Source organism: Leptonychotes weddellii, chromosome 8, assembly GCF_054177405.1.
Source record: "Leptonychotes weddellii isolate Sample4059 chromosome 8, ASM5417740v2, whole genome shotgun sequence".
Taxonomy (NCBI): domain Eukaryota; kingdom Metazoa; phylum Chordata; class Mammalia; order Carnivora; family Phocidae; genus Leptonychotes; species Leptonychotes weddellii.
In genome coordinates, this window is record NC_138376.1 from 28,975,428 (window position 1) to 28,994,743 (window position 19,316).

The window sequence follows — 19,316 nt, forward strand, 5'->3', positions numbered from 1 at the left end:
AAAAAATAAATTAATTAAAAAAATAAAAAAATAAAAAAAGAAGAAGAAGAAGGTAGCGGGAGGGGAGGAATGAAGCGGGGGAAATCGGAGGGGTGGACGAACCATGAAGGAAGATGGACTCTGAAAAACAAACTGAGGGTTCTAGAGGGGAGGGGGGTGGGAGGATGGGTTGGCCTGGTGGTGGGTATTGAGGAGGGCACGTTCTGCATGGAGCACTGGGTGTTGTGCACGAACAATGAATCATGGAACACTTCATCTAGAACTAATAATGTAATGTATGGGGATTAACATAAGAATAAAAAAAAAAAAGTGGGCCTCCAAGTCAATCGGGGGTCAAAGCAGTGCTTTGTTTGTGTCTTTATTCGTTGACACCATTAGGTAAATTCTTAATCTCTTTCAAAGTCAATACATGTTAAGGCTTTTAAATACGCCTCAGTGGCTTTTGTGTTTAGCCTCATGTATGATGTTTTTGCTCTGTCTTGTGCTTTCTGTAGCCACATCTCCCTGCAGTATCTGACAACATAAATGAGGTGACATTTCATGCAAAAGACTACGATCGTATCCTGGCCGTCGTATCAAGAGAAGGAGAAAAAATTATTGTAATTTAACATGGTTACAATTTTGTTATTTGGATTTCTTCAAAAATTTAGGTTGAGGAGAATGCAGTTCTCTTTTGAACAGCAGAGAGTGGGGGAGGAGGGTGGACTTGGGGTCTAGTCCTTTCACCCTGGCTTGGTTACAAATGAGTTTATTTGACTTCTCTGAGACTTGTTCTATCATCTGGAAGATGAAAATTTTAGACCAGATGATGTTTCTAGTTCCTTCCACCTACAATATTAGTTGATTTTTCTCGTGTTTTGAATATACTGTGTAAAATTATTTGCTTTGCACTGAGGTACTAGGATTTATCAAGTGAAGTGTGACATTTGTAAAAATAGGAAATTATTATCAATTTGTAATGTATCTGTAATATATTTTTTAGTTGGATAGTCCTGTTATGGCCAAAGGTCCTGTGGAGATTTGGCTTATGGATTTGTTAAAAATGCAGATGTCGTCCCTACATAATATAATTAGATCTGCATTCTACCAAATCAGCGATTCAGGATTTCAACTCTTACCTTTCCTCAACCACTTCCCAGCACAGGTGAGACTATATAATGTTTAAAATGGTGGAAATAAGGGGGAAAGATACTTGGAAGCAGTTGGCCTGATGGTGTGGCAGCCGTCGTAGCTCTGAACTCTGGGGAGGCCTTCCCACCCTCAGCTGCCATCTACCTACATGTCTACCTACACTGTTCTAGGCCAACCCATCCCATTCCCCGGAAGAGGATTTGCCACTCTTCTCCCATCATTAAGGATAATACTAAGACTAAGGTCACTAATGGAAAATTTCATCTTATATAGAAGACACACCTATCTGTGTATGAAAGACATCTATCTATGGATGGATTAGATGGTATATTTTCCATATGTCTATGTATGGATAGATATAGATACAGATATAGACAGGAATACAGACATATATAAAAGCAATGAGCATAGCTTTTGCTGAAACAAAATCCATCTTGCCTTTTGTGTATTTTCACTTCAAGGGATTAAAAATTGGCATAATCTGTTAAAGGAGACCTTGTCGTGCAACTAACCTCCTAACAGGACAGGACCTTGAAGAGCCTGGGGTTGGAGCAGGTGTTCTCTTTAATAGCTCTCAGGAACGCTTCACGATGCACCAAGTATTACTAAAACTGGGTGCAGGAAAAGAAGAGCCAACAGCTTCATTCAAATTTTCAAATTTCAGCCAAAATAAATGAAGAATGATGCTTTGTGATCTGGGTCAGAGATAGTGTAGGAGAGAAGGCAAGAGATATCCAAGGAAAATATAGGTAGTTTTTACCCAAACTGTACTTCTCTAACTGTCCCTCCCGGCCCAGCCTCCAAATCCCAACTTAGTGCACACACAGCGGAGACAGCTGAAATGATAGGAAATTACTTATTCAAATGACACAAGTAGCGACATAGAATCAACCTTTATTGGAGAGAATATTTTGATATTGTATTTAATATTGTTGTATTGTATAATCTCCTTGGCAAACTTTAATATCCTTATCAGCTTTATTACCTTTGTGATGAAGTTTTATAAAATACGTCATTTGGTAAGGTGAGAAAAATAGCTCCTTAGACCAAATCAGTACACTTGCCCTCTCCCAGGAAAGCTTGATCGCCTGTATATTCTGAAGGAGACGATCAGTCTAGGTTAGACAGAGCAGTTAACATGACGTGGAGAACTGAAAGCAAGTTCAGAGCAGGAGTGAAGTTGAGCAGGATATAGCAGGAAAGTTGACCAGCCATCAGGATTTTCTGTAGTGTGTATACGACACAGTAAGGAGATGAAATTTTAAACAGTTTTAGCGGGCAAATTTTAGTTATTTGGAGAAATTGCTTTAAAGAGTAATTAAGGTATATATTCATCCAGTATATACTCTATACATGCATATTTATTCAATATGTACATTACTTACTTCTACCATCCGGAAATGATGATTTAATATTTTAGTGTGTTCCCTTCTAGCATTTTTAACATGCTTATTACAGGCAGTGAGTAACACTGAGGAGAATGAGCATTCTTGTTTTGTTTTTATTTTAATGAGACATCCTCCAGTTTTCACCATTAAGTCTCCTGACTTCTTAAACTGAATAAAAAACATAATTTAAACTTTCCTTGGTGACTCAGGATAGTCATTTTATTTTTGAGTAATCTCTATACCCAACCTGGGGCTTGAACTACACAACCCTGAGATCAAGGGTTGCATGCTTTAAGCCAGCCAGGCTTTTAAAGATTAGTTTTTAGAATATACCATTAAGCAGTGATTTCTCAGAGATTGTGGGTCTGTGTCTCTAAATCAGATAGCCTTACACTGCCAGGTATTTTTGTTTTGTGGCTGTTTGTTTGTTTGTTTGTTTTTTGCTTTTCCTCTCTTGCCCCATCAGCTGCTGCTGCCAGAGTCAGAATTGGCTTGCTACTGGGAGCTTCCTGACATGGGAGGTTTCCTCCACATCAGGTTGCTCTCACCCCAGTCAGGTGCCTTCATTTATGCAGACCCGCAGGATTGGCCACTGCTCTAGCAGAAAACATTTTGCAGTCTTGAGGAGGCAGGGATAAGGAAAGGGTTATATTCCTGCCTTAGCCACATTAAATGCTGTGCCCAGCAGTATCCCCATGCCACTCACTCTGCTCTCAGCCCTCCGCCAAATGTGATGTTGCCTTTGGTCCAAATGATCTTGGATCTGTTGCTCGACTCTGCTGATGAACAAAAGCTCCTAAAGGGACGACTGGTGCAGCAAGGTGAGGGTGGGCCATGTTCCGACAATTTTACTCCTCTCCCGGGGTAGAAATTGTAGGCAAGGTGACAGTCACAATTTCCTTATGCCCTCATCAGGAGAAAAAGGACTAGCTTCTCCCCTCTCTCATTTTCTGTCACTCTCTCTCTCTCTCTCCTTCAGATAAATATATAGAGAGAGAAGTAGATGTAGGAAAAGGTACGGATGATAAAGAGAGTGGGAGATCAAGAAACGAGATAGCGTACTGTTTCTAGAAGTTGCAGAGAGACGTTTGGGAAACCTTGCTACAGAAAAACACACAACAATGAGTCTAGTAATTCTGTTTGCTTTCCATGACAAAGAAAAATCATCATATGGAGCTATCTGGGGGTCGCAGACCCTTTATAGAAAAATTTCCTAAGCATCCTTCATAAAACACATACAACTCCATAAATGGTAGCCATCGTTTAAATTACTATTTATCTCTCTGCACTGAAGTCATTAAATATCAGTAGTTAGAACTTTAAATGTTTATTTTTCCCCTTTTGGGAGTGGAGAAATGCATATCTCTTTTTATTTTAAAGTGGGTCAACCTTGTTCACCTTCACATTGGGTGAGTGACCACCAAATTTTATCATAGACGTGCTTTAAATAGTTGGAAAATTTACTTATTATTTTTCTTCTGGATGCATAGGTGGGGCTTCTGGGAATTCAGATGTTGTGGACACATGATTCAGAAGAGGCTTTAAATAATGCAAAAGATGACAGGAAAATCATGCATGTGACCAATCAGAAATTTTTGGATATTCTAAATACTCTAATTAGTCAGACAACACATGACCTAAGCAAGTTTGATAGAGTGAAGTTTGAAACTCTGATTACCATCCATGTGCATCAGAGAGATATTTTTGATGACTTGGTAAAGTATCTTTTTTTTTCTTAAACTAATTCAGTGTACTAATTAACAATTTAGTGCTCCTAATAATGAACAGTTAAGTATTACATCTATTCTCTAACGTATATGAACCTTCCATCTACTTGGTTCTTTTCTGCACCTGTCTCCATATATACCATGGCTACGAATACCCTATTTGGTGGTTCAAACAACCATATGTGTATATTCATATATGGCATTCTGAAAGTCTGGAACCAACGGAGGAGATGTGAACTAACTACTTGTTCCATTACACCAAACCACCAGGGACATGATACAGTATAAGTGGGACTGGTCATGAGTTATTTGCTTCATTCAGAAAGAAGTCTTGATCAAATAGAATCAAGCTGCAGAGAAGTCTCACTGATAACGTGTCTGATCGATTGTGTCCAACAGGGCATCATGGGCTTGATCTGGACAAGGTTCTGTAGGGTGAGAGTAGGAGGGGTGGTATGTGAACTCCCTTCAGGAACAGGACTCTAACCAGAGGTCTTGAGCAAGCCAAAGTTCTCCTAAACCAGTGGTTATCATTATAGGATAGGGGCCCAGGAGGTTTTGATATAACACCATCTGACTATCTTTTTTTTTTTTTTAATTTTTTTATTCTTATGTTAATCCCCATACATTACATCATTAGTTTTAGATGTAGTGTTCCATGATTCATTGTTTGTGCATAACACCCAGTGCTCCATGCAGAATGTGCCCTCCTCAATACCCACCACCAGGCTAACCCATCCTCCCACCTCCCCTCCCCTCTAGAACCCTCAGTTTGTTTTTCAAGTCCATCGTCTCTCATGGTTCGACCATCTGACTATCTTTGTCTTTAACAACCATCAGTTGATTTGATATGATTTGATTCATCTTAAAGGCATCTCTTTTCTTCACCAGAGACATGTAATTCATACAACTTGGGGCTCTTTTTTAGAGAATATGATCAGAGACTACTGGTTTCAAACTTGTATCAAAAGCTCTGATCAGGGCACCTGGGTGGCTCAGTGGGTTAAGCATCTGCCTTCCGCTCAGGTCATGATCCTGGGATCCTAGGATCGAGCCCCACATTGGGCTCCCTGCTCAGCAGAGAGTCTGCTTCTCTCTCTCCCCCTGATTGTTCTCTCTCTCTCAAATAAATAAATAAAATCTTAAAAAAAAAAAAAAGAATTCTATCAGATAAGTCATATTTATGGAAGGTTGAAGGACATGCAGTCCATTTATTCCCCTGGAATCTAGACCCTCACTTCTCAAAGTATTATTATATGCCAGCCAGTTGCATTAGCATCTCCTGGGAGCTGGTTAGAAAAGCAGAATCTCCAGCCCCCTCCCCTCACCCCACCCTCCACTGAATCAGAATCTGCATTTCAAGATTCCCAGGTGATTCGTATATGCATGTTCAAGTTGAGGAAACACTGCTCTAGGATTTATCTCTGGATCTTCTGATCAAGCCAGTCATCAGCTGCATACTCAGACCATAGTTCCTTAGCCATCTACAGAGTTGCTTTCACTAAATTGCAGTTACTATCATACTTTGGCTTTCTTTGAAGTCCACCTCAAGAAACTCCTGTGGAATCGATTACTGTATCTGTGAAGAGCATGCGGCTAACATTTCTTGCTGACTCACTTTTTTTTTTTAAAGATTTTATTGATTTATTTGACAGAGAGAGAGAGAGAGTACAAGCAGGGGGAGCGGTGGGCAGAGGGAGAAGCAGGCTCCCTGCTGAGCAAGGAACTGGAAGCAGAGCTCAATCCCGGGACTCTGGGATCATGACCTGAGCCCAAGGCAGATGCCCAACCAACGGAGCCACCCAGGCACCCCTTTCTCGCTGGCTCTTGAAGCTGAAATCCCATGGAAGAAATTTCTTTTAGATTTAAGCGCTGAGCAAAGCTTTACTTTATATACAGAATGGATTTTTAAAAAGAAAAACTGATACACAATTAAAACCACATAACTGTATTCTTTTTGTCTTAATTACTATTGAACTCATGGTCTCTCTGCATCCCAACTAAAATGAGATCTCACGGCTGGCTTATTTGCATTTTATTTTTCCATGTATGATGCTTAGAACAGCCTGATACAGGGTAAGAACTCAATCAGTATTAGCTATTCTTTTTTCTTCATCTTCCATCTCCTCCTCACCATCTTAAAGGATTGTTGAGAGAGGTCAGTTGACAGCATTTCCATGGTGCAGGTCCTGTGTGGGAGAGAGAGTCCCTGGGGGAGACACTGGATCATGTTACCTGAAAGTTGCTCTTTAAGGTGATGAATACAAACTGTGCTTTAGCCCAGAAGCCAGAATTCCTAACTTCAGGGGGAAACAAGGTCATAAACAAATGATGATGACAAAAAGCAAGACTGTACACAGCATGGAGACTTGATTAGATGGAGACCAGAACATGGCAGGGTTGTCAGAGGCCAGCTGAACGACCTGGAAGCGGGATCGAGTTTAAGAGCAGCGATAGGGGTCATTTACCACTTTCCTGTGATGATTCCCCTGAGTGGGCAGGACCGAGTTTTCTCCAACTTTGCCCATGGAGAATCATGAAGCGCCTGAGAATGTGGTTGTGGTGGGATGTTGTTCCTAAATGTGCTTCCCTGGTTTCTCTCTCTTGCACGCACAGCTGTGGGAGCCCAGGACCTCTTGCCCATAGGAGTACGCTGATGACCCGGCAGGTTGGTGGGTTTGGCCACAGTGCTGGTGTAGGAAGGCACGTGTGCGTAACTGACCGTGCTCTCCCTGCTAATCCCTTCGGGGGCTTCTTTTTGCTCTGAGAACACTGCTCAACTCTGTTTCCATGTCCTGTGAAGCCTCAACTCTCTTTCTCTCAAGTCCCAGATGCCTTAGCTATACTGAACTTCTTTCAGTTTCTTGAACATGCAGCCAGATCTTCTGGATCTTTGCCTAGGACATTTTACCCTTTTTAAAAACTTACTTGTTTTTTTCTTTCGGTTTTGTTTCCATGGGTAATTCCTACTATTTTTTTCAGGTTTTAGTTTGAATATTTCTTTCTCCAAGTATCCCTTTCAGGCCCCCTAGACTACATTAGGATCCTCTTGCTACATATTTCCATGAACCCTGAATTTCTTTTCATACTGTTTTTGCAATTACTTGCTTATCTGTTTGTCTTTTATCTTCTTTTGTCGGCTCTAGAAGGCAGGAACAATGCCTGTCTGTGTTTACACAGCACAGTGTCAGGCCCAAGGAGGGACCCAAGAAATATATGTTAAATAAATGAGAATCAGTTCACAAAGGAGTGAATAAAAACTGCCCATATGCTTGTGTTTTATGCTATTGCAATTCAGTATGTAATCTCTTTGTATTTCATGTTTTTAAGGTAAAAATGCATATCAAATCAGTTACTGACTTTGAATGGCTAAAACAGAGTAGATTTTATTTTAAGGAAGATTTGGATCAAACTGTGGTGTCTATTACAGATGTGGATTTTATTTACCAGAATGAATTTCTGGGATGCACTGACCGTCTTGTCATCACTCCATTAACAGATAGGTAGGACACTCAGTTTTTGTTATTCCACTTTGTAATTAAACGATGTGCTTAACATTGCTTTCAAATTGCATTTGAAATATTAACAGAAGCATATTGCTGTTGTGTTAGGTCTATGCTAGCTCATCAAAGTCAGTCTAACAATGAAATAACCAAGGTTATTACTTAAACGTACACGTGCATTACATTTTTGTGAAGCAGAAAAAGATAAAAGAATGAAAGCAAGCTTGAACATTGACTGTGAGTAATATAGTAATGAATTTTAGATTGCAAGATGGAAAAATATCTCCGGCACCATAAAGGGAAGTCGTTAGAATTGCAAAGAAGGAAGGGACCTTGGAGATGATTGAATTTAGTCTCCTGGTTTTCCAAATGTAGAAATGGACACCTAAAGTCAAGTTTCTTGGTCCAGTATGAATAAACAGGCAATGGCCAATCTCCTCACAGTTCTTTCCAGTATGTGACATCAGAGAGAACTGGGCCTTTTTCATCTCTACATATCCCACAACACCTAGTTCAATATGCTGTACATAGAAGACGCTCAATAAGTATTTGTAGACTTGACTTAAATTGGGTCATAGAATGATTAATTCTGCTGTTCCTTTAAATAGGGCTGCCTGCAGGTATTATGTCTTTAGTCTCTTGATTCATCCAACCTCCTTCTGTATGCCCAGCACTGTAGCATAAACGTGTCCATGAGTTTCCTCTTCCACTGAGGTTTGCATATAAAGCTTCACGTCTCAGGAAGCTTCACTAAGTTTTACTTAGATCTGAAACACATATAACTTAAGCTGGATCATGGATACAAGAAGATTCATTATATTATTCTTTATAGTTACCTCAATGAGTGAAAAATTTCATAGTAAAATGATTTATTTGCAATGGTGTCCTGGAGTTGACTCGTACCAGCTTTTTTTTTTTAAATACTTTATTTGTTTGGGAGAGAGAGAATGAGAGAGAGAGCATGAGAGGGGTAGGGTCAGAGGGAGAAGCAGACTCCCCACTGAGCAGGGAGCCTGACATGGGACTCGATCCCAGGACCCTCGGATCATAACGTGAGCCGAAGGCAGATGCTTAACTAACTGAGCCACCCAGGCGCCCTCATACCAGCTTTTGAGAGTCAACTGTACGCATCTCTTCCCAGTTTTGTGATATACCACGTCGGTAGCTTGTCATGAGCCCTAGTGGAAGTATTTATACCACTGCAACTGGCAAACATGAAAATCAGATTTATTTATTTATTTTTCCTGGAGGGCCAGTTGTTCCCCATCTGCCAGTATACCCCGGCTTATATGGTTCCCTGACTTATGACTTATCCTGACCACAGCTCAAGGAAGGCCTGAAGGTTTTAAGTCAGGGCTGAGGAGTTTAGAAAGCTTGTCCCAAGAAACGTTTGCAATCACTGTACTACCTCTAGTGAATATCAAGTACTCTAGCCTCCTTTACATGGGCGGCTCAAATTCTCAAACAGGCCCATTCCAGTCACAACCGACTCTGGCTTGTGCTTTGGGGCAGTAATGTGTTCTCCCACACTCCTGGTGCTTTCTCTGATTCCCATTTGCAGATGCTACATCACTTTAGCGCAGGCTTTGGGAATGAACATGGGAGGTGCTCCAGCAGGACCCGCGGGCACTGGCAAAACAGAAACTACGAAAGACATGGGAAGATGTTTGGGGAAATACGTGGTCGTGTTTAACTGCTCAGATCAAATGGATTTCCGAGGGCTAGGACGGATTTTTAAAGGCGAGTGTCAAACACTGTGAAATCGTTGTTGGTGAATGTATTTTTATTGCTCTTTAACATTATTTTCTGATATTAACCTAAAGGGGTATTATTCCACATCACTAAAATGTGTATAGGTTGGTGTATATGATATTGCCATTTTTCTGGGTCAAAAAGGCTAGATGTCATCAATTTCGTATGGTTCAGTGATATTGCTGGCATTCTAGTCCATGAGTTGAATGTGTATTGGATTGTGAAAATGAAATCAATTTATTATTGCCTGAAACAGTGGTGGAGGGGATAAGATCAAGATAGCAAACCCATGACACACGTGGCTTCTCTTCCTGCATTAAATCCCATTGAAATGAAAGATACCATTTAGAACAGAATTTAGAGATGGTGGTATTGGTGCGGGGATTGATAAATGGACCAGTGGAATACAATAGAGAATGCAAAAATGGGCCAAGGACATTTGACATATGGCAAAGATGGTATTGTAAATCAGTGATGAAGAGATAGTCCTTACTGGGACAAGAGATGATTAATATTTAACAACGGAAATCGGATCCCTACACACATAAAAATTGGATGCCTACACCATATATAAAAATCAGTTCTGGGGATTAAACACCTAAATGTGGTGGGCAAAACCATACAGTTTTTAGAAGGTAATAAATGAAAATATCTTTGTTCTCAGAGAAAGGGATTTTTAATACAAAAATCACAAGCCATAAAGGAAAGATTGTTACGTGGCTTACCTTCCATTAAAAACTTCTGTTCATCGGGTGGATACCAAAGAGAGAAAAGCCATGCCAGAAATTTGGAAAGGCATTAGCAACCTATGTTACCTACAAAGGATTAGGATCACAAATACATGAGTAATGCCCACGAATGAATGAGAGAAAGATAACCCAATAGAAAACAGAGAAAAAGTCTTGAATAGGCATTTCACGAATGAAGAAAACCAAGTCACCAGCAATTGAAGAATTATATATTATAAAGAGATTCCATCTTGTACACACCACATTGAAAAAATTTAAGTGTGACATTTTTGACCATTGGCAAGGTATAGCGTAACAGAAACAATCATCAGCTACTGGTAGGAGTAAAAAAGTTGCTTGGAAAAAACCGCACCATGTGTATTCTCATCTATCCCACCTCCTGGTCTATAGTCAGAGAAATGACGCTCATGCACTGGGGTCTGTGTGTAGATGTTCACTGCAGCATTGCTTAAAACAACAAACATCTGGAAACAACTCTAGTGTCCTCTACAGTGGACTGGTTGCCTAAATACATCAATTGGGAAAATATAATTTATATATTATACATATAGGAAGGAAAAATATAACATATATATATATATATATATATATATATATGAAATTGTGTATAACAGCGCTATGGAGCAATAAAAATGAGTAACTACAAGACGATGCATTGACATAGAGCAGCCTCACAGATATAGAGTGAAGGAAACTAGTCTCACAAAAATACATGTAGTATGATTAAATTTATTTAAATTAAAAAATAGGTAAAACTAAAAATATGTATCATTTAGATATGTATACAGAAATAGTAAGAAAGCAAAGCAAAGCAAGAGGATGATTGTCACAAAGTTCAGACTAGCAGTCCCTCCCTCTGGGAGGGAAGAAAGGGGGTATGGTAGGGGAGAAGTTCATTGGAGCTTCCTTGTATTAAAATCATGAGTGCAGCCCTTCCTTTAAATACGATATGAGAATATCCCTGTAATAGATATCGTGAGAATTCACATCCAGCTCTCACCTTTAATATATGTACATAATATCTGAAATACATACATATGAATACACAGTCATACATATATATTATATCTACATTTATATATATATATGAACACACAGTCCTTGTGTGATATTTCTCCATTTAAGAAAGAGAACAAAATATAAGCTATAGACTGGGAGAAGATATTTTAACATGTATAGCTGACAAAAGATTAATATCCAGCATTAAAAAAGATTTTCTTCCAATCATTAAGAAACCCAAAATAAAACAATAGTGAGATACAAGTCTCACTCCCGCCAGATTGGCAAAAATGGAAAAGTCTGGCAAAACCACTGTTGGTAAGGACGTGTAGAAATTACAACTGTTAATACTTCTTACCTGTGTGTAAATTGGTGGAGCTGCTTCTGAGAACAGCCTGGCAACAGGTGGTCAATGTTCTGAAGATACTCTCTTTTGACCCAACATTTCCACTCCTCACACAAGTTTTAAGAAGACATGAGCCAATACATTGTTATAGCAAATTATTAGGAGCAACCCAAATATCCATTGAAAGTAGAATGATTTTTTAAACTGGTATATTTAGGCAATGGAATACTGTACAGTATAGTCTTTTAAGATAGTGAATTAGATCTATGTGTATCAGCTTAGATAAATCTCAGAAAAAGAATGTTGAGCAAATAAATCAAATTTCAGGAGTATATATACAGTGTTTTATAGATAGATACACACATGCAAATCTTGAATAAGCAAAATATACAGTGTTCATGAATACATGCAATATACAGTGTTCATGAATACATGTTTAAAGCATGCCTAGAACCCCTGGCATCGAATTCAGGATACAGGTTACCTCTGGAGAAGGAGGGAGTGTGGATCCCAGAGAACATAGGCGGATTTGAACTGCAGTTCTAATATTTTATTCTTTAGAATGAAATCTGAAGCAAATTGTTAAGGTTTGATAGGTAGGTGCATGGGTATTCATTAAATTATTCTTTATAATCGCCTCTTAAACCATTTTTGAACCCTGAAAATCACTTCCTTAATCAGAGAGAAGGATTCTTCTGTAGATGACTCCTAGCCTGAAGGTTGGGGATGGGTGAGAGCAGCAGACTAGGGCACAAGGTAAATCCCAGACTGACAAAATGATTACAGATGGCAGAGAAAAAGAAAAGGAAGTGGCTGTGTCCAGTATTTTTCCTCTGTACAAAAGTTGTAACTCAGCTTTCAGAAGTGGAAGTCCTGTCAAAGATAAACCTCTGGTAGAGGCTTGTGCCTGGAGGCAAGCAGTGCACCAGGTCAGAAGGTAAAGCTCCAGACCCCGAGGGGAAGCTCTCCTGCGTCTCCCGTTCCTTCCCCCAAATCGCCAGGGGCAGGCATGCATCCTGCAAACAGGAATTGGTAAATGGGATGAGGCAATATGCACATATACAGAGATAACAAAGTCTCAAAAAAATATTTGAAGAAATTCAGAAGGCACCCCAAACAGCTAAGAGACCTACTGATCACTAAACGGATTCATAGAGGAAACAGGAGAAAAGAGTAAATAAAATCAGTAGCTTCACGGGGATTCAAGAATTCATAACATACAACCGATCGAAAAAAAACTGGCTGCCATGAAAGAAATAACAATTGGAATAATAAATAAATACTGGATTAAAAACCTCTTTTGAGTTAAATGATCGAGCCAAGAGACTAAATACATTGTCGAGAGAAATGGGAAGTTTGACAGAAAAGCCTGAGGGTCACAGGGATAGATACAAAAGTTCCAAAATCTGTATAATGGAAATTCCCAAAGGAAAGGAAAGAAAAACGGGGGGCGGGGAGGGGGGGGGCAGCAATCATAAAAGGAAGAAGAACATTTCATGTAGCTGAAGATAATGAAGGTTTTCATACTTAGAAATAAGACAGTAGCAATGTTCTTCATAATTACTGGAGTTTCTCTTCGTATCAAGTTTGTAAGGAATAAAAATGCCTTTGACCATTTTCTGTCTCACCTAGCATCCCCACATGTCTTTCATTGCAACAGGAAAGAAACAGGGTGATCTGACCCACGTATTTTTGTCAGTTTCATTATGTCAGTTTCCCCAACCATTATGGCTCTTTCAGCCCCCATTCCCACTGGAAGCAGTGCTTCCAAACTGAATCAAAATTTATCATCGTCTGGCATCACTGGGTGTAATGACGTGTCTATACTTTGATTTTGGCAGTGCACTATTTTCATTATTTCCAGGATGATGTACAAATACTTAAACCTCTCGATGTCACTGGAATTAGATACGTCTTTACAAACAGCCAGATTTGACACTTTATATAAGCTGTATTTCAATATATAATTGTTTGAGAGCACTTTAGAGAAATGATTCTTCTTCTTGGTAGCAGGTATATTACAAAGTAAAACTTTTCAAATTAACTGTTTTTCCTGCCAGGTCTTGCACAGTCGGGTTCTTGGGGCTGTTTTGATGAGTTTAACAGAATTGAATTGCCTGTATTATCAGTGGCAGCCCAACAGATTTATATTGTTTTGACAGCGAGAAAAGAGAGAAAAAAACAGTTCATTTTTTCTGATGGTGATTGTGTTGATTTGAATCCAGAATTTGGGATCTTCCTAACAATGGTGAGAACTTGGTCTTTAAATGCAATGTGATTGGTTTAATTGCTATAGACTTAAATAAAACAAAGCATATATTAGTCAGTAAAAGACAGACTATTCAGAGGTCATGAGTGATTCTCTCTCATCATATGATTTTTTTGAGTAGTAAAAATAGCCTAGAGAGAAGATAAAATAGTAATAGGTTAATGATAATACTAGGGACTGTTTAGTGAGCACTTGTTATGTGTAAGGTGGGGGGCTAAATGTTTTCCATATTGTATCCAATAGGCTAGCTACAGTAACAATCCCCAAATCTCAATGACTTAAAACCTCAAAGATTTATCTCTCTCTCATGTCACATGTTTTTATATATTCTCTATATAGTTAAATCTCTATGATGCAAGATAACACAACGTAATCTGAATTTTATGTGTCTCAGTGGACAAAGATAAATTATAGAAAGCAAAATCAGGAAGTTTTCTGACAAGCTTTTTTTTGTAAACAAACCTAAGCAAAACAGTTGGGGGTAAATAATAATAATCCAGAAGTGATCATGAATTTATTGTGTGATACTGTGGTGTAGAACAACTTAAAAGAAGAGTAACAGTCTCCTTGGATTAAGAATAATTTTGGAAATATCAATTAGATATTGCATTAGGCTGTAAATAACTGAGACATGAAAAATAGTGTCTTAACACATACAGATTTCTTCTCTTACGATCCTCCTGTGTTTCTACACCATCATGGTTTCCATCTTCAATTTACCTTATGACCCAACATGCTATAGAAGCATCTGTTTTGCTGCAGCCAAAGTGCATCAAAGACACTGTGTGCCCCTTTGCATCTCATGGTGTCAAATTTAATCATACCAGCTGCAAGGCAGGCTGGGAAATGTGGTTTTTAATCTGGGTGGTGATACACCCAGTTTGCAACTGGGGTCCTGTGACTGAGAAAAGAGAAAAGAAGGAGCAATGAAGGGCAACCAGCCACCTCTGTATTCCCAGCACTGAGCAAGGTATCTGGCCTGTGGACAGTGCCCAAGAAATGCTCAGGGACTGAAAGTTTCCAAAAATAACTGACCCCTCTTTGCCTTACTAGTCTTTGAACCCCTCACCTCTCCCTTGGAGCTTTTGGGTCTTGCCTAACCTCAACCTATTGCTACTTGTGAGTCCTTAGCTTCCTTTCCACTTCTACTTTTGTCCTTTTTACTATTTTTCTCATCATTCCCATCTTTATTTCCCCTCACCCCTGTGGGTTCTTTTTTAATGGTCAGCCACAGAAGTCTATCATTCTGACTGCAGAGAATAATGGAAGAGATAAAACAAAGAATTACCCAAGTAACGATCAGTATAAAATCCTGAATTTTCTTCCTCTTTCAATAACCTATTTTAGACCATAATGATCCTGGTATTTATGCATCTTTCTTTTCTATTACCTTAACCAACAGATACATGGATGCTTAATTTTTGCTACAAAAAGTGCTGTGTGTGTGTGTGTGTGTGTGTGTGTGTCACTTTGTTAGTATAATGAAAATGGAAATATGTAGGAGGGAGTGATATGACCTTAAAAAATATGGATGGTCCAATACATATTTTTGAGAAAGGAGGGATGTTTTACGAATTTAATGTTTTTCAGTACCACCTTAGAATATGAACTGGGAATTTGAATGTATTTGTATTCATGAAATGAAAATTATATCAATAATTTAAAACAATTTTAATTTTTAGAACCCTGGATATGCTGGGCGCCAGGAACTACCAGAAAACTTAAAAATTCAGTTTAGAACTGTTGCTATGATGGTTCCTGATAGACAGGTAGGCACCAGGATTTAAAAACATAATATAATTTATGTTCCTTACCTGTTTTTCACTAACGTTATTGAAAAAAATCTCACAATCTTAATTTTCAGATCATTATGCGAGTTAAACTTGCAAGCTGTGGTTTTCTTGAAAATGTTATCTTGGCTCAGAAGTTTTATGTTCTTTACAAACTCTGTGAAGAGCAACTTACCAAACAGGTAACTGTAAATCTTATTTTTCCCCCAGCTGTAGAACTTGATTTTTTACTTGGCAATTTTACTTTGATAAATGTTAATCAGTGAGTTTTAAAAAAGTCTCAACTCTTTTCTAAAAGATATTTATAATTCTAAATATATAATTTTAAATAAAAATATATTTATAATTGTAAGATATATTTATAATAAATATAATGTATTTTTAAAACCTTTTTTAAGTTTGAAATTATTATGGAGTCTCAATGAGGTTGCAAAGAAATGTACAGGAGGTCCTGTATACCATGTTTCCTGCAATGTTGACTTTTTTTCTTTTAAAGATTTTATTTATTTATTTGAATGAGAGAGAGAGAGAGAGAGAGAGAGAGAAAACAAGTGGGAGTGGCAGAGGGAGAGAGAGAAGCAGACTCCCCTGCTGAGCAAGGAGCCCGATGTGGGACTCGATCCCAGGACCCTGAGATCATGACCTGAGCCGAAGGCAGACGCTTAACCAACTTAGCCACCCGGGCGTCCCAATGTTGACATTTTGTAACTATAGTACAATAACAAATAACAGACCAGAAAACCCACATCAGTACAATTCACAGAGTTTATTAAGAGCTTGTCAGCTATACACGCACTTTGTGTGTGTGTTTGTGTGTGTGTAGTACTATGTAGTTATGTCACATATGCAGATTCATGTAACCTCCACCACAATCAACATACAGGACTTCTATCACTGCAGGGTTTCCTCATGCTACCCCTACATAGTCACACCCACCTCTCTTCCAAATCCCTAACCCCTTGCAACCCCTATCTTTCCTCCTTCTCTATAATTCTGTTATTCCAAGAATGTTACGGAAATGGAATCACAGAGTGTGTAACCTGTTGGTTACTCATTTAAATCTGCTGTATGGGCGGTATCACACTGTATTATTCTCAAAGTATATTTAAAGTGTGAACTTCCCACGGGGCACCTGGGTGGCTCAGATGGTTAAGCATCTGCCTTCAGCTCAGGTCATGATCCAGGGATCCTGGGATAGAGCCCCTTGTCGGGTTTCCTACTCAGCAGGGAGTCTGCTTCTCCCTCTCCCACTCCCTCTGCTCTTCCCCCTGCTCGTGCTTGCCCACTCTCTCTCTCTCTCAAATAAATAAATAAAATCTTAAAAAAAATAAAGTGTGAACTTCCCAATGGAATGGTCATTTTGCAATCAAAGGAAAGGTGAGAGACTGGAGCTAATAGAACTTTGCAGCTCAGCCCCTCGGAACAGCACTGTGTACATATCAGAATATCTACCTGTGTGTATACGGTGTGAGTCTACATTTAGGATTGTTCAATGAAACAACCTTTTTTTTTTTTTCTTTCCCAATTTTAGGTTCATTATGACTTTGGGTTGAGAAATATTCTATCTGTTTTGAGGACACTTGGAGCTCAAAAAAGAGCCAGACCAGAAGACAGTGAGCTAAGCACTGTCATGAGAGGACTGAGAGACATGAACCTTTCCAAGCTGGTATCTCCCCTTCTCCGAATTCCCTTCTCCTTCCAGATTCTAACCTGGCTTTTTCCCTCATTAGCTGATACATGGGGGTTGGCTCAGGTTGAGCTGTGAGCATTAATGATTACAGGGACAATGGGTATGTGAAGCTACCCCCATGCTTCCAGAAGGCAAAAAGCCCATGGCCTTGTATGCCCAACATGGGCTGGAAATGCATCCTCTTATCAGCAGTGAACCATAAAACAGGCTTTATCAGTGGGCTCTGGCCCCCAAATTTCAGTCCAGCCTTCCACCATTACTCATAATGTAACATGAACTCTAAACATGAAAATCCCAGTGTCCTGGATTCACAGAGAACCACGGGAACTTTTGTTTTCTCAGAATATGTCTAAGCCTATTTTAGCTATCTGTGTCTCTCCCAAAACATCAACACCATTTCTATTGTCCAAAAGCGCATTGAAAGTTTGCTGGGAAGATGATCATAGTTATCTCACTGCTTTCATGCTTGTCACGATTATAGCCAGCTTCCTTGAACGAGCTGATGGACAGGTTTGCGTGGTATTTATTCAAGGGCTTCTATGTGTTATGTATTGTGTCTGTGCCCTGGGAGCGCAAGGTTGAGGAAGAAATGGTTCTCAGGAAGCTCCCGTTCTAGTTACAGAAGCTAACAGCTGACATGCATGTAGTTCCTTCCTATTACAAAGCTTTTTCAGGGGTTTTGTCTTGTTTGCGCCTCTCAGCAACTCGGTGAGATACGAATGGCTAGTGTGTTTATTGCCCTTTTACTTATGAGGCAACCAAGTCGGAAGACTCACCCACAGTCACGGTCAGTTGAGAAGCTGGAACAAAAATCCACAAGACCTTCTGATGCCAAGTCCTCTGCCCCTTCCAGTACACCTCACTGCCTCCCTCCGTAATGTACTCTTGAAACTGCTAGACAAGAATTCCAGAAGGCATCAAAGGAGTCCCAGAGAACAAGGAGAAATCAAAAGGGGTCAGCAGTTGGGAAGGGGGTGATGTAGATATTAAAGACGGAGAAAATGAGGATTAGGGTCAGTTTACTCAAACCTACGGCTTATAAGGAAGGGAGGACACTGCTCTGATGGAGTTTTCCATTCAATGTTGGATGAGCCAGGCAGGTAGGGTTATGGATATTTTCCTAATTTAAATGAAATATTAATATTCTATTTTCATGGGGTTGGGACTATTAATCGCATGTTTTTAAGGTTAATGCATACACCTGTTTGTGAGAAGCACAGCATTCATATGATAAAGTAATGAGATCAAACCTTGAAGCAGTAGATTGTAGAAAACGTTGAATGCCAAAGGGCTCTGGCTACAATGCTCTAGGTAATGTGGATTCAGGGATGGTGTTTTTTTTTTTTTTTATTCTTATGTTAATCCCCATACATTACATCATTAGTTTTAGATGTAGTGTTCCATGATTCATTGTTTGTGCATAACACCCAGTGCTCCGTGCAGAATGTGCCCTCCTCAATACCCACCACCAGGCTAACCCATCCTCCCACCTCCCTCCCCTCTAGAACACTCAGTTTGTTTTTCAGAGTCCATCGTCTCTCATGATTCGTCTACCCCTCCGATTTACCCCGCTTCATTCTTCCCTCCTGCTACCTTCTTCTATTTTTTTTTATTCTTATGTTAATCCCCATACATTACATCATTAGTTTTAGATGAAGTGTTCCATGATTCATTGTTTGTGCATAACACCCAGTGCTCCATGCAGAACGTGCCCTCCTCAATACCCACCACCAGGCTAACCCATCCCCCCCACCCCCCTCCCCTCTAGAACCCTGTTTGTTTTTCAGAGTCCATCGTCTCTCATGGTTCGTCTACCCCTCCGATTTCCCCTGCTTCATTCTTCCCCTCCCGCTACCTTCTTCTTCTTCATTTTTTTTTTCTTAACATATATTGCATTATTTGTTTCAGAGGTACAGATCTGAGATTCAACAGTCTTGCACAATTCACAGCGCTTACCAGAGCACATACCCTC

The 19,316-nt window shown here is 39.5% G+C and overlaps 1 protein-coding gene across 1 annotated transcript in view; it reads left to right on the forward strand.

Moving 5' to 3' along the window:
- DNAH8 (dynein axonemal heavy chain 8) overlaps positions 1 to 19,316 on the forward strand; it is a 251,864-nt gene that overhangs the window by 97,780 nt on the left and 134,768 nt on the right. Inside the window, exons 25-33 of the mRNA XM_081827548.1 lie at positions 495 to 599; positions 983 to 1,144; positions 4,010 to 4,234; positions 7,577 to 7,749; positions 9,311 to 9,489; positions 13,656 to 13,843; positions 15,547 to 15,633; positions 15,729 to 15,836; positions 17,186 to 17,415. Coding sequence (XP_081683674.1) covers positions 495 to 599; positions 983 to 1,144; positions 4,010 to 4,234; positions 7,577 to 7,749; positions 9,311 to 9,489; positions 13,656 to 13,843; positions 15,547 to 15,633; positions 15,729 to 15,836; positions 17,186 to 17,415 — 1,457 coding nt within the window. The remainder of the gene's footprint in view (positions 1 to 494; positions 600 to 982; positions 1,145 to 4,009; positions 4,235 to 7,576; positions 7,750 to 9,310; positions 9,490 to 13,655; positions 13,844 to 15,546; positions 15,634 to 15,728; positions 15,837 to 17,185; positions 17,416 to 19,316) is intronic.